The sequence below is a fragment of the Mobula birostris genome, chromosome 12 (assembly GCF_030028105.1).
Source record: "Mobula birostris isolate sMobBir1 chromosome 12, sMobBir1.hap1, whole genome shotgun sequence".
In the NCBI taxonomy this organism is placed as follows: Eukaryota; Metazoa; Chordata; class Chondrichthyes; order Myliobatiformes; family Myliobatidae; genus Mobula; species Mobula birostris.
Window position 1 is genome coordinate 98,279,752 of NC_092381.1, and position 15,952 is coordinate 98,295,703.

At 43.4% G+C, this 15,952-nt stretch overlaps 1 protein-coding gene across 2 annotated transcripts in view; it reads left to right on the top strand.

The window, feature by feature from the left end:
* Positions 1-15,952, top strand: part of LOC140206136 (retinoic acid receptor RXR-gamma-A-like) — a 279,149-nt gene that overhangs the window by 96,733 nt on the left and 166,464 nt on the right. Inside the window, exon 1 of one of the 2 annotated variants that reach the window (XM_072274348.1) lies at positions 1,958-2,049. The exons of the other annotated variant lie outside the window; for it this stretch is intronic. Coding sequence (XP_072130449.1) covers positions 2,016-2,049 — 34 coding nt within the window. The 5' untranslated portion in view covers positions 1,958-2,015. Of the gene's footprint in view, positions 1-1,957; positions 2,050-15,952 lie in introns of those variants that run through there. 2 annotated transcript variants of the gene reach the window in all.

Genomic DNA, 15,952 nt, shown 5'->3' on the forward strand with positions numbered 1-15,952 from the left:
ATTCTTCTGCCACTGCTATTATTTTAGAAAAGGCCCTGCCTAGGCTGTGTTGTAATTTTATAAATTTATTTATTATCATATGTACACAAATATATGATATCAATGCCAAATGAGCTTTTATCAGCAGCACAGTACATTGCAACCATGACAAGCTTAGGTTAACATAAACTTAAATTAACAACAAAATTTTACCCAATTTGCACAACAAAATAAACATAAGCAACACACACAAAATGCTGGAGGAACTCAGCAGCTCAGGGGGAATCTACGGAAATGAATAAACAGTCGACGTATTGGGCCAAGACTCTTCATCAGGATAATGATACCAGTGTAAGAGGAGAGAGAGGAAATTACATATTGTGTGAGATAGTGTGCAGGCTTTTTAGGTTGAACAGGGAAAAACTGACATGAAGGTATGTAACTAGAGGACTGAAGTCAGAGAGATATGGCATGGAAACAGGCTGTTCGGCACACTGATCACAAAATGGTCTCGTGTACAGCTAGGGTTTCAGCCCGAAACATCGACTAACTTTTTTTCCATAGATGCTGCCTGGCCTGCTGAGTTCCTCCAGCATCTTGTGTGTGTTGCTTGGATTTCGTGATCATCAACAGCATTTTACACAAATCCTACATTCATAAAATTTTTAATTCCTCCCACCTTCACCTCAATAACTCCCAGTTTCTACAATTCTTCCACACATTAAGGCAACTCACAGAGGCTACTTAACCCACTAACCCAGATGATTTTGGGATGTGGGAGGAAACCGAAGCACCCCAGAGGAACCCCACATGGTCGCAGGGAGAATGTGCAAACTCCACACAGGTCAGAATCCAAGGTAAGGCAGCAGTTCTACCAGCAGCGTGATTGTCAAGAGACGAGGAGAAAGTGAGGATAGCGTTCTGACACAGCGAGATGTGGAACGGGCTGCCTAAAAGGCCAAAAGGCAGATTCAACAGCAACTTTCAAAGGGGAGTACAATTAGTTGTTGGAGTGGTGAAATAGTGGGGGCTCTGCTGAAAGAAAGACAAATCACATAACGCACACTGCTGGAGGAGCTCAGCAGGCCAGGCAGCATCTATGGAAAAGAGTAAAGTCGACATTTCAGGCTGAGACCCTTCAGCAGATCACATAGCTTTTGCAGTCTACTGGCGGAAGCTGGATAGGCTGAAATATGCAATCGGCTTCTCTATTCTATTAACAGGTTGTAGACACACAAACACCTCCTTGTAAGGGGCAAAAATAATGGCAGCATTTCCTACCCGCCCCCTCTTGAAGCCATTCAGCCAGCTCAAATCTCATTTTGAGAGCTCCCTGGGACCTGTGATCCGAGCATTTATATTATGCTTAATGTAATAAGATCTCACAAATCTTTTTATAGTTTAAGCTACTTTAGCATGTGTTGCCTTGTGGAGAAGGGGGTTTGGGGAGGGGAAGAAGAGAAGGAAGTGGGGTGGGAGGTAGTGGGTGTGGGAGATTATGGAGTTTGGAATGTGAATGTTGTGGGGAGAAGTTAAAATCCAAGGCTATTTATGTACTCAGCACATGTGTACAGTTTAATAATTGACCAGGGCAGAGATAGGGAGTTTAATGTCCTAGGTATGGGATTTGATTTGCGGCTGTGAAGATAATTAATGGATTTATGAACAGCACTGACAGCCTGGATTTAGGGACACTGTCAGTCAACAGCTTTTTTTACCCCGAGCATCATCTGGTTTTCCTGAGGAACGGCAGAGGAGGTAGAGGAGAAGCGATTTGATTTAAATTTTCCTTACACGCCCCTGACCTTTGGTCTAGTCTCTTCTGCCTGTGCAGAGCAGTTAGGATTTTTTTGTGCGCAGGCGACATAAGTGACACGAGTTTACCCGGCCAGTGCTGCCCATTCCTCCTGTTACCCCTTCCTTCCTGGTGAAGTGGCCAAATCTCACCAGCAGAGCTGTCAGCTGGTTCCTCCGTGGCTCCTGGACAGTTCTCAGTGTCAGCACCTGGCTCCCATTTGCACCAGTCATCAGAACCAATGGAGGACTTCTGGACCCTTCGGCCCTTTTATGGTAAGATTAGTTCTCCATTGAAGGTGTGCTTGCTAGGAGAGGGAATTTGTGTCTGTCCACGGGTAATCATGTCTGTACCTCTGTGGGGAAGTTGGCCCTGTACCACAGGACAGAGAGAAGGGATAAACTTGCTGATAACCTTTTACCAGGATAAAAGTGCCTACGACTTTGCGATACTGTTAAACCCACTTTGCCCTAGTTTTCCGCACCCTGTATCCCCTGCCCCTCCCAAGCGAAACTTGCAGAGAAGCTCAGGAGCAGAATTTTATCAAACTCTTCAATATCATTCTTCATGTTTAAGGATGGCTGGCACAGACTCAGTTGGCCAAAGTGCCTGTTTCCATGCTGCATGTCTCCATGATGATGTGGATCTCATTGGCAAAGCTACTATGTATCGCCCATCCCTAATTGTCCTTGAACAGAGTAGCTGACTGTTGGTGTGTCTGGAGTCACATAGACACTTTGTTGGGTGAGTCATAGAGGTATACAGCATAGAAAACAATCCTCTTGCCCCAACTCATCCATGCTGACAAAATTCCTGAACTGACTTAATCCTATTTGCTTGTATTTGGCCTATATCCCTCTAAACCTTTCCTAACAACCTGCCTTTTAAAGTTGGTATTTGTAGTCTCCTCAATCATTTCCTCTGGCAGCTTGTTCCATATACCCATCATTCTTTGTGTGAACAATCAGTCCCTCAGGTCCCTTCTAAATCTTTTCCCTCTTACCTTAAACCTGTGCCCTGTGTCCCCTTTCCCTGGGGACAAGATTGTGGCCATTCATCTTACCTATACCCCTCCTGATTTTATTCATCTTTGTAAGGTCAGACCTCAGCCTCCTGTGCTCCAAGAGGCAAACCATTTCTAGCCTTTTGAAGATGTCCCTAATGGTGGAAAACCTAGTGCCCATGATGGAGCTGGCTGAGACTCCAACCCTTTGCAGCCTTTTCTGATCCTGTGCATTGGAGCTTCCATACCAGATGGTGATATAGTCAATCAGAATGCTCTCCATGGTACAACAGTAAAAATTTGCTAGAGTCTTTGGTGACATACCAAATCTCAAACTCCTAATGAAGTATACTATTGAGGCAGTAAGAAAAATAGATAAAATCCGTGGAGGGGAGGCTGTTACTATGATGTGTTAAGCTGTGTCCTCAATTCTATGCAGTTTCTTGCAGTCATGGGCAGAGCAATTGCCATACCAAGCCATGATACATCAGGATAGGATGCTTTCTGTTGGTGCATCAATTAAAATCGGTAAGGGTCAAAGAGGACCTGCCAAACTTCTTTAGCGTCCTGAGGAACTAGAGGTGTTGGTGAGGTTTCTTGGCTGTAGTGTCCATTGCTTTTCATGGCAACGTGATGTCCTGAGTTTGTGAGCGGCGCTACATAACTGCGACTTTCCTTCCACTTTGCCTTTCTGCAAATGTGACATGTCGGTGGAAGAAATAAGGCTGTGAGTCTGAGAGAGGGTCATCCTATGTGTGTGTGTTTGACCATTCATCATTTACGGAACATAAAAAGTACACCTTGGCAATCAACCCTTTCCACTATATTGAATTAAACTACTAAATTTCTTCTGACTGTACATGTCTTCATCCCTCATCCTTGCATATTCATGTATCTATCTCAATGCCACTATTGTTTCTGTATCCACCACCACCCCTCGTAGCGCATTCCTGACATCTGACACTCTCTGACTAAAAAACATGCCCTACACATCTCCTTTAAACTTTCCCCCTCTCACCTTGAATGCATGTCCTCTAGTACTTGACATTTCTACCTTAAGTAAAAGATTCTGACTATCATCCTATCTATGCTTCTCGTAATCTTACAAACTCCTATCAAGTTACCGCTCAGCCTCTGAAGCTCCAGAGAAAACAACCCAAATTTGTCCAGCCTCTCCTTATAGCTCATACCCTATAATCCAGGCAGCGTCCTGGTAATCCTCTTCTACACCCTTTCCAAAGCCTCCACATCCTTCCTATAATGAGACAACCAGAACTGCACGCAACTTATTTGACCTACGTTTGTCATTAAGTTTAAAGTGGCACATAGCCAATGGAAGAAAGAAGGGGAATGCCATATTGGGGTTTATATGCTTAAACTGTGGGATTGCAAGCACGGATTCACCACTAGTGTGTAGGCACCAGTGTGTTACCGAAAACTGGGTCAATAGTCTAATTATACACAGATGAAGATTGTTTGCAGATTATTTGGTTTGTGATGTTCCTGTAGATGCCAGTATATTCTTACAGTACTGTGCAAAAGTCTTCAGCACACACACTCATGTATATATATTATATAGTTAGAGTGACTCAGACTTTTGCACGGTACTGATTATCGATTAGTTAAAATAATAAGATGGTTGGGAAACAGAAATAAGAGTACTTAGCTTTGTATTAGCTCAGTAGCATAGTGTTATTTGGTAACTAAAAAACATAATGTACTGTATGGTGCAAAATGTGTACCCTAGCTCTATATATGTGCCTAAGACTGTTGCACTTTACTGTAGTTTAATAGAACCTGCAGAAAACAACTAGCTTTCTTTCACCTGCCTTTGTTTCCCTACCCTGACTATGATGGAGATCAGTTTATGCTTTCAAATTTCTGCTTCGATGAATGAAGCTGTTGTGCTGTCTTAAATGTGATCAGGCAGGAAGAGATCAGAGAATTTGAGGAGAGACTGGACAGGCTGGGTTTGTTTTCCTTGGAAGCAGAAAAGACTGAGGGAGTCCTACAAAATGATGTGATAGAGAGACCGAATGAATAGTGAGAAAGTTTTCTCAATAGAAGCCGTGCCTAAAACTTGAGAACAGATGTTTCAGATAATCGGTAGGCAGTTTAGAGAGGATCTGAGGGGATTTTTTTCCCTCAGATGGGTGATCAGAATCTGGAATACACTACCTGAAAGAGTGTTGAAGGCAGAGACTCTCCCAACATTGATGAAGTCACCTGGATGAGCATTTGAATCATCAAGGCATACACCAAACGTTAGAGAATGAGATTAGAATAGACTGGTAAACAATCTGCTGGAGAAACTCAGTGGGTCGAACAGAATCTGCGGGAGAAAGGAATTGTTGATGTTTCAGGTCCTGATGCAGGGTTTCAACCCAAAACATCCACAGTTCCTTTCCTCCACAAATGCTGCTCGAGCTGCTGAATTCCTCCAATAGATAGTTTGTAATACCAGATTCCAGCATCTTCCATCTTTTGTGTTTCCAGTATAGGTGGGTACTTGATGGGTGAATATGATTATGGTGGGCCAAAGGGCCATTTTTAGTAGCTCTATGACCCTATGTGGAACACTGACATGGTATTACATTGCACCTAAGAGCTGATGTGGGCATTGATGAGGGCATTGCATGCAGTAGGTTGACCTACTGCAGAGTCTCTAGAGGAAAGTAGAGGAGCTGGCAGAATTACTGGGTGGAATTGTGGGGGTAGTTGGTTGTCAGAGAGTCAGGATTGGGAGGGTTCAAAGAGTTGGGGTCGAGAAACTGGGTATTATCCTCATGGAGCAAAATCTCAGCAAGATAAAAGGCAAGTAAGGGATATCCTCATGGTGATCCCAGTCCAGCACAGCAGATATCCTGCGGCAAGCCAGCAGTGATCATTGCTGAGATAACATGGTCAGCTTCCAGAAAACCACCACATGTAAAATGAGGTAAACTGATAGGAAAATCCTGGCTCACCATGACTCAGTCTAGAAATTGTCAAGAGGAATCTGCAGCAGCATCCAAAGGAAAAGGTGACAGAGTTTCCAGATCCCAAACGTTCCATGTGAAGAATGATGCATCTTGAGCAAGGAACAATTTTGTTTTTTTTTGGTCCTTGCTGTCAAATACCATCAAGGAAAGAGACGCGTTCCAAGAGTGCAACTGGCCTTGTGTGTCATCTGAGTGACTCTTTGCAGTCTTGACTGATTCAGTAAGAAACTGCATTGAAAATTCACAGTAAGCATCCACAGTCAACTCCGTGCTTGGAGAAATTATCAATTTGTGGTTTTCAGAAGGACCTGTTTGCCTTGCTGAGACCAATCACTGCCAGTCTCAATGTCAGAAGGTTGTGAGTTCATGACTCATCCCAGAATCTATGGTAGGTCCCAGTGAAGTTGTCAAAATGTGGCTTTGTCAACCACCCTGTAGATGGGTGACATCATTACCTTCTGCTTGGATCCAAGGTCAGTTCACTTATTGATCAGCATCTGTAACCAGTTTGAGTTGATATCAGGGGCCAAAATTAATTGCAGGAAAAAGGAGGGCATGCTCTTGGGCAACTGGCATGACTGATTCATTGTCCCTTCACATTGGGTCCGATTACATGAAGGTGCTGGGGATCTGGGTTGGAGGAGCAGAGGCTCCTCCAACAAGAGTTGGCTGGAGCGGTTAAAACAAACATTGGGACACTCGTCCTTAGTAACTGGGAAAAGCCTGGTCATCAGGTGTGAGGTACTCTCAGGACTGCTCTACTTGGTGCAGGTATGAACCGCCTGTCTGCTCCTCCAGTTTGGAAATCACCTGGGCCATCTTCCAGTTCATCTGGAAATCCAAGTTGGAATGAAGCATACAGATCACAATGCACAAGTCCCTAGACAATGCAGGAGAAAATATACTCAATGGCACTCTCACCCTGATGACCATCTTCATGTGTAGCTGCATCAGGCTGTGTGGAACCTAAGTACGTGGGCACCAAGTACCCTATGTGCCGAGGTTCTATCTGTCCCCTGTGTTGTGCACGATGGGTCTGGCCCCTTTACTGCACAACGTCCCAGTCAGCTGGACATTGCCACACTACCTGTTCTATGTGGAGAAGTTCTTCCAGACCAACACCTTTGACCACGTTCATCAAGCAGTGGTCAGCTTGGCACATCTTGGAGGCACTGAAGGAGAAGGACTGGATGGACACAGTGGACTGATTCCCTGAGCAGACTGTCCAGACATTCTAGCAGGATGTGTCATCGCCAGAACCTCACCAACAGTAACTAACATCTTGCCTGACTGGTGGTGAGAGGAGCCCTCCAAGTCAGACCCTTTGTGCATGCCTGTAACATCACTCCCCATGGAATGAATGCTGTGGGGGTGTGTGATGGCTCACCTCTGCAGACTGTGGGTTTACAAAGAGGGTGCGGAGACAGATGTAAGGACCTGGGCCGTGTTTCATTCTGAGATGCTGCATAACAGAGGAGTCTGATCTACGGGCTGTCCCAAGGATACATGCAGAGTGAAGGAGGTAGAGTGGTGCTGGCAGATCATCAACTTAGTGAAAAACACCCTTTGGGCTGCCCAAAACTTGGTCTGCCAGCGCATCGAGATGTCCATGGAAGAATGTTGCTGCGTAGCACAGTCCAGGCTCAGGAGTGCATACTGAGGGACATACCCACAGCAAGGGCTCAGTGGGGGATGACGACAGTCTAGGGTTCTTTCGCTACTGGGCAGGGAGGGGTTGGGTTGGGTGGAGAAGCCCCTCAATTATTGTAGTAGCATACCACCCCAGGGGCCACATGAATGGCAACAGTGCTATTGGTTTTTAAGAAATGTAATAGAACATTACTTAACACATTGTCTATGAATGTAAGAATGAAAAGTTATTGCATGAGTTATTCTTGAAATAATTTTTATTGTGAATAAAATTTCTTCTAGTTAAAAAAATTCTGCTATGTCTTGTATGTAATAATCAGCTTTGGAAAAAGAACAGGAGGCAAATCCCCAGTGTCCTAGTTTATAGGAATAACTTTGTGATCAGTGTTTCCTATTTTCTACATTTGCCCTGCATGACATATCATTTGATGTACAGGTCGACCTTCACTAATTCGGTATCATTTGGACCTGAGGAGTGCCGGATTAGTGAAAATGCCGAATTACAGAAGGATCATATTAAGCATAATCAGTGGCGGATTATCAAAGGAACCAGATTACAGGTAGTCAGATTAGTGAAGGTCGACTGTAATACGTGTCTGACTCTGTCCCTTGCTTTCAGTCTTGCCTTCACTCTGTTTTTTCCAGTTTTGAATCTGTTTGATTTGGACTGAAATCTGAGGATAACACACAGCACATGGAAACAAGCCCTTCAGCCCAACAAGTCTGTGCTGATCATCAAGAACACATTTACATTAACCCTATGTTAATCTCATTTTAGTTTCCTCACATTCCCATCAACCCTCCCACTTTACAGGGAGTAATTAACCTACCAAACTCTATGTGGAAGGAAACCAGAGCATGGATGGAAAGTCCACACAGGTCACAGGGAGAAAATGTTCTACACATACAACATCAGAGATCAGATTTGAATCTGGGAGGGATGTGGGGTGACAGGAATTGAGAAGAAGCAGTCCACCCGCTGTACCACTCTGTCACTCATATTCATTCCATACAACGTGCTTTGGGGCCTTCCTCCCAACAGAATGTCAAATGTGGAGATGTCGGTAAATCAGTTTATTATTGTTGCCTGGTACAGTGAAAAGTTTGTTTTACATACTATCTACACAGACCACTTCTTTACAACAGTACATTGAGTTATTATAAGGTAAACCAATAACCAAGTGCAGAATATAGTGTTACATAGAATAGTATAGAACAGTACAGGCCCTTCAGTCCACGTTGTTGTGCTGACCCTCAAACCCTGCCTTACGGAGAAAGTGTAGTGCTGATAGACAATAAGATGCAAGGGCCATCATAAAGTAGATTGTGAGGCCAAGAGTCTACCTTATTGTCCTAGTGCACCATTCAGTGTTCTCATAACAGCAGGTTAGAAGCTGTCCTTGAGCCTCGATGTACAAAGTTTGTACATACCTTAAGGCTTTTGTATCTTCTGCTCAATAAAAGGTGAAAACAGAATGTCTGAGGTAGATGGCTGCTTTACCATGGCAGTAAGAATTCTAAATAGAGTCCATGGTTGTAATATAATCAATTCTATTCACAAATTCTCAGCAAAGAAGTTCATACCTGTATGCAATGAGACCTAGATGATATTTTGGCAGGAGCTGATGTGGAAAGCAATATTTGTTCTATCACAGTGAAACCAGAATATGCCCATCTGCAAAAGTAAATCTTATCACTTCCCCTCTACATTAACAGACATTGCATTGGGAAATGCCCACCATCTAACATCCTGGGGGTGTGTGTGGGGTTCACCATTGACAGGAATCTCTTAAATACCATGTCTACAAGAGCAGGTAACTTGGGCAATAAGTGACCTACCTCCTGCTCCCTGAGTCCCTTCCACAATCTACAAGGGGCAAGATATGACACAGCAGATGCTGGAACCATCTTAAGAAGCATCTAGACAAGAGCATGGCATACATCAACTGTTGGTGACACAGATGGGTAAAAAAAAATTCATTGGGTTGAAAACATCTATGGGAAGAAAGTAATTTTTGACATTTTGTATTGCTCAAGTTAAGTGGAACACACTCCACTTGGCTGAATGAGTCTAGCACTAAGAAAACTCAAAACTTGTCACCAATCAAATGGGTTGATTTGTCTTGGATGGTTTCCCATCCACCATACTAAACATTCACAATATCCACCACTGGTGCACAATGCACTGTGTAGTGTTTCCCTCTGCGCCGCCTGCAGACAGTACTAAACCTTCACCATCATTGGGTCTAAATGTTGGAACTGCCTTCCCAACAGCACTGTGGGAGAACCTTCACCAGAAGGAATCCAATGGTTCAAGAAGGCAGCTAACTCTTCTAAAAGGGCAGTTAGAGATAGGCATTAAACACTGGACCTGTTAATGATGTCATCAGCCAAACAAAAGATGATTTAAAGAAAGGCATTTTTGGTTCTTAATGCGCTGTGTTAGTGTATATTTAAGTTGCAATGAAGTGCCTTGTGACTTATGACTTATGACTTATCTTCCTGGCCTCAATGCCATAACTTTATCAACATCCACGAGTAGGTGAGTTGGCATTTATCCAAAACACATGGGCTGGGATTACTTTGAGAACCTTGCCCTCTTAACGAAGCTTACTGTCAGTTTAGAGCCTCTCAAAGAATGTTTTTCTCAGATTATTTTAACAGTAAAAGTAGATGTGAGTAAATAGGTTTGCAACTGTGTTTGCACGGTGCAAACCTATTTAGTTTACACTTCATTACTGTGATTTTCAATAGGCACAATTTAATTTGGAAAGCTACCTATTGTTCCTTAAGAACTGTGGAGCTCCAGTTAAAGAGATACCTCTGAAAAAAAGTATAAAATTCTGCTAAAAAGAAACAAACCGAATATCAGTGAGTGTAAGCAAAGTATAGGATGGAGCCTGTCGTTTGGGGAAAAGAGAGGATATAATTGTTCAAAGTTTTCTTTCATTTGTTGTTATGACAGTGGTGGCAAAGCTGACATTTACTGCCTTTGCTGAGCTCCCCTTCAGGAGGTGCTGGTAGAAATTTGAACTTCAGGCTTTTTCAGCCTTAAGAGGAAATAACCCTATAAAATTTTAAATCCTGTTATGCCCATCATTGCTGTGTTATAGTCAGGGAAACCAACACTTCTCAATGAGAACAATGAGAAATTAATTTATGACACTATTCATTTATATGGCAAAAACACGTCCCTTAGCAACACACACAAAATGGTGGAGGAACTATCCCTTAGCCACAAATGTGACCAAGCTGTTTGATGAGCCAGGTAAGATCCAGGTAAGCCTTCTGCATCAAAGAACTCCATCTCGACCAGCTGACTCTATCTTGATATCCAGTCCAGTGGAAGGGTCTTGACCTGAAATGTTGTTTGTTCATTTCCCTCCATAGAAGCTGCCTGACATGCTGAGTTCCTCCAGCATTTCTTGTATCTCTGTCTCTCTACCTTTCATACTTCACTCATTCCCACTCCCAAGTTCCTGTCATCTTTCTCGTTGCTCTCCAACATTTATACAGTATTTATAGTATTTATGCCAAGGATTTTTAGGAAACCAGCAAAAATCTGTTTTTATGAACATTAGCTCAGTGTATTTTATTTCAGATTTCGTGGAAAGTAAGCATGAAAAGACATTTCAGTTTTGTTTATGTTTGTATACGTAAGGGTATTGGAATGGTAGGCTGATAATCAGCCAATTCCTCGTGTAGATGTGATTCTGTTGGATTTGTTTTTGCTCTATTTTACATTAATACCTTTTAGTTTTAAGAATTGCAGTGTAAAGCATTGTTGTTAAAAAGGTAAGGAGATGACCATTTTTTACAGTGTACCTCAATGATGCAGGAGGGAGAGAACCTGTAGGTGTAGCATATATACCTGTAGATTTCAAAAAGGTATTTAACAATGTGGAACATAAGAAGCTGGTGCATAAATTTAGAGCCCAGGTTGTTGAAGGAGGTGTCTTAGCATGGAATAAAAACTTGTTGGCTCATAAACACCAACAGTGTTAGAATATATAGGTCCTTTCCAGGCTAGAAGTATACTACTAGCAGAGTATCCCAGGTTTAGTGTGTTCCTCCCCCCCCCCCAACACTGCCTTCTTCCAATCGTCCAACTGTCCTATTTGTGTCTCCATTCCCATTCCTCCCCCCTCCAGACCCCCATCACGCAATTTCATACTCCTCCCAGTTTCATTTACCTGCTCCCCACACATTTCTCCCACAGACTCTCCCTAACATTCCCCATCTGGGCTTTTTCTCATAAGGGCCCACTCTCCTCTAATAGTGTCCATTATTGCCTTCCTTACATCTACCCCAGCACTGGTAACCCTTTGTGTTCCTGCTTATCACTCTTGAAACATCTCCTGTCTCCACCACACTTCGTTCCGTCTCCCTTCATCCTTCTTCCCTCCTCAGTCTACCAATCGCCTTTAGCCCCTGTCTCACCACTCCCATTATCCTCATTTTGCACCTATCCATCCTAATTCAGGGTTTCATCTCAAAGAATTGACAGTTCCTAACCTCTGACCTACACTGACCCACTATATACATCCAGCAGACTGTTTGCTTTCTGTGCTTATTTCTAGCACCCCAATTATTCCATATTGATAAGATGCAATCAGAGCAACGTGTGAGGTCTCTACAGTGGCTGATGCTTGTGCAATGGAACTTCTGACACTGTTTTTGGATGTTGCCTCTATGTGAGTTTCCATTTAACTTTTCCCAAGAGCTCTCTAAAATGCCCCACCCCACCTATGAATATTCTTGCCAAATAATTCAAAAGAGAAGTTTTGAAATCTCTGCATTCACAATCTCCCCTCTCAACCAGACAACATTAGCTGTTTGTTGCTTAAACCCAGGTCATTGCCCTATAGTAGTCTTGGGCATGTGACCTCTATTACAGAGTAAGACAGTGGGAGAGAGAGTGAGAAGGGGAGAGATCAAGGAGAAAGGGAGAGAGTAAAGAAGCAAGGGAGATGGTGTGAGAGAGATGCAGGGAGAGAAGAGTTGGGGACGTGGAGAGACAAAATAGAAGAAAAAGGGGAGAATGTGTGTACTGGTGAGGGAGAATCTGAGTGAAAGAGAAATTGGAAGCAGAATCAGAGAGTTAGAGTGGGAGCAAACAGAGAGCAAAATAGAGTAGGAGCAGGAGAAATGGTGGGGGAGTGAGAAAGACAAAGGGAGAAAAAACAGAAATAATGAGAGAAAAGTAGAGAGAGATTACAAAGAGAGACAGAAAAAGAGGGAACAAAAAATGCAAAGAAATAAGATGGATAGAGACAGATAAAGATGGATAAGAATAGAGAGATAGAAAAGCAGAGAGTGGGGAAAGAAAGAAAGGGAAAGGTATTCAGTGGTAAAAATCGATAGAATTAGTAATGGAAAAGTATGTAGGTGACAAAGAGACAGTGCACAGAAGGATATAAAGGGATACAAGTAGAGAGAGAAAGATAGAAAATGGGGAGAGGCAGAGGGAGAGAAATAGAGAGGGAAAAGGATAGAAATTGAGAGTAGGAGAGAGAGAGGGAGGGATGTCAGTGCACTGAAAGCTGCGTATTTCTCTAAGCACTAGAAAATCCTATATTGACAGCTCCCAGAGGACAGCTTGTTCCATTTTAGAATGTGCAATCTATCCAGCAAAACAATCTATTTTTGGATGTACTCATTCATATTTACTTTTAAGCCCAAACGTATTTGTCTAATTAATATTTTCACGGTTTTTAGAGTTGCTGTTCCTGCCTTCTCGGCAGTCTGGCAAAGATACACAGCAGCAGATGCACATATGTTTTATGTATTGAGTATTACACAGAGTACCATGCTAAACAACCTTCACTACCCAGTGGGTGTCAAGACATTAGCAGCAAGAACATAGAAGAGTACAGCACAGGAACTGGCCCTTTGGCATATCATGGTGGTTGGAAGGCATATGGCATGCTTGCCTTTATTAGTCAAAGCACTGAGTTCAAAAGTCAGCAAGTCATGTTTCAGCTTTATAAAACTCTAGTTCAGCTGCTTCTGGTGTATTACTTACAGTTCTGGTAAAATAGAACATAGAACAGTACAGCACAGGAACAGGTCCTTCAGCCCATAGAGTTGTGCCAAACCAGCTAAAAAATAAATTTTAAAAAATCCTTCCTACCTGCACAATGTCATATCCCTCCATCTTCCTAGTATTCATGTATTGAACTGAATTGAATTGACTTTAACTCTTACATCCTTCACATACATAGGTAAAAAATCTTTGCGTTACGTCTTCCATCTAAATGTACAATCGTAATAATTTATAATAAATAGAACAGTCAATGTAATATAGAGTACACTCAAATCAGCATGAGTTAATCACTCTGATAGCCTGGTGGAAGAAACTGTCCTGGAGCCTGTTGGTCCTGGCTTTTATGCTGCAGTACCATTTCCCAGATGGTAGCAGCTGGAATAGATTGTGGTTTGGGTGACTTGGGTCTCCAGTTACACCTGTCCTTGTAAATGTCCTGTGTCATGGAAAGTTCACAACTACAGATGCGCTGGGCAGTCCACACCATCCTCTGCAGAGTACAGTTCCAATACCAGACAGTGATGCAGCCTGTCAGGATGCTCTCTATTGTGCCCCTGTAGAAAGTTCTTAGGATTTGGGGGCTCATACCAAACTTACTCAACCGTCTGAGGGGAGAGAGGTGCTGTTGTGCCTTTTTCACCACACAGCTGGTGTGTACAGACCATGTGAGGTCCTTGGTGATGTGGATGCCGAGGAACTTAAAGCTGTTTACCCTCTCAACCCCAAATCCATTGATGTCAATAAGGGTTAGGCCGTCTCCATTTCTCCTGTAATCCACAACCAGCTCCTTTGTTTTGGCGACATTGAGAGAGAGGCTGTTTTCTTGACACCACTGTGTCAGAGAGATGACTTCTTCCCTGTAGGCCACCTCGTTATTGTTTAAGATAAGGCAATGTAGTGTCGTCATTAGCAGATTGGAGCCGTGGGTGGTGACACAGTCATGGGTATACAGGGAGTAAAGGAGGGGACTCAGTACACAGCCCTGAGGGGTTCCTGTATTGACAGTCAGAGGCGTGGAGGTGAGGGAGCCCACTCTTACCACCTGCTGGCAATCTAACAGGTAGTCCAGGATCCAGCTGCACAAAGGAGGGTCAAGGCCGAGGTCTCTGAGCTTCTTGTCGAACCTGGATGGAACTATGCTGAACTGTAGTCCAAGAACAGCATTCTCACATAAGTGTCCTTCTTCTCCAGATGTGTAAGGATGGTATGTAGAGCAGTGGCTATTGTGTCATCTGTCGATCTGTTGTGTCGGTAGGTGAATTGTAGGGGTGGTAGTGTGGGTGGTAGCATGCTGCAGATGTAATCCTTGACCAGCCTCTCAAAGCTTTTGCTTATTTTTGAGATGAGTGCGACAGGACGCTAGTCGTTCAGGCATGTTACCTTAGTCTTTTTTGGTACAGGGACAATGGTGGATAATTTGAAGCAGGAGGGCACTCTACGCTGAGAGAGGGAGGAATTAAAACTGTCAGTAAACACACCTGCCAGTTGTGCTGCACACATCCTGAGTACTCATCCTGAGATGCCGTCCAGTCCTGAACCGTTGCGACTGTCCACTCATTGGAAACATCCGCATACAAAGATGACCAGGTTGCAGGTTGTGGCGGTGGCTTTCCTTGGAGGCTCATAGTTAGCAACATCAAACCGAGCATAAAAGTGATGAGCTTTTCTGGGAGAGAGGTTGTAATGTTGGCAGCAGCCCAACGTTTGGCTTTGAAGTCTGCGATGGTATGCAGCCCTCGCCACAAGTCGTGTATGCTATTCATTGTGAATCTTGACTCAATCTTTTCCCTATATTGTTGTTTCGCAGCCTTGATAGCTTTGGGCAGATCGTAACTGCTTTTCTTAAGCCCTAGCTGATCACCAGCGATGTAAGCTCGATGTCGCGCTGTAAGTGCTGCTCGCACGGAACTATTGATCCAAGGTTTCTGGTTCGGGAAGACCCTGACCGACTTCTGGGGGACACCATTGTCGATGTACTTCTGGATGAAGCACGTGACTCCATCGGTGAACTTGGAGGCATTTTCATCGTGGAAGACAGTCCAGTTGATGTCATTGCAGCAGTCCTGCAGCTTGTGCTTAACTAAACATCTCTTAAAAGCCTCTACCACTATATCAGGTAGCACATTCCAGGCATCCATCACTCTCTGAATAAAAAAACTTACTCCTCACATCCCCTTTGAAGCTCCAAAGCTTCTTATAGTGGGGTGACCAGAACTGTATGCAATACAGATGTGGCCTAACCAGAGTTCTATAAAGCAATATAACCACTTGACCTGAAATCCATTATAGGAAGCATGGTGAAGCTTTGGGGAGAGTGCGGAAGAAATTTACTGGAATACTGTCTGGATTAGAGGGCATGTGCTCTAACAAAAGGTTGTACAAACTTGGGCTGTTTTTCTCTGGTGACTTTAGAGGTTTATAAGATTATGAGAAAGGCAATGTGAGGGGCAGATTTTTTACACAGCAAGTGATGGGTGCCTAGAATGCGTTGCTTGGAG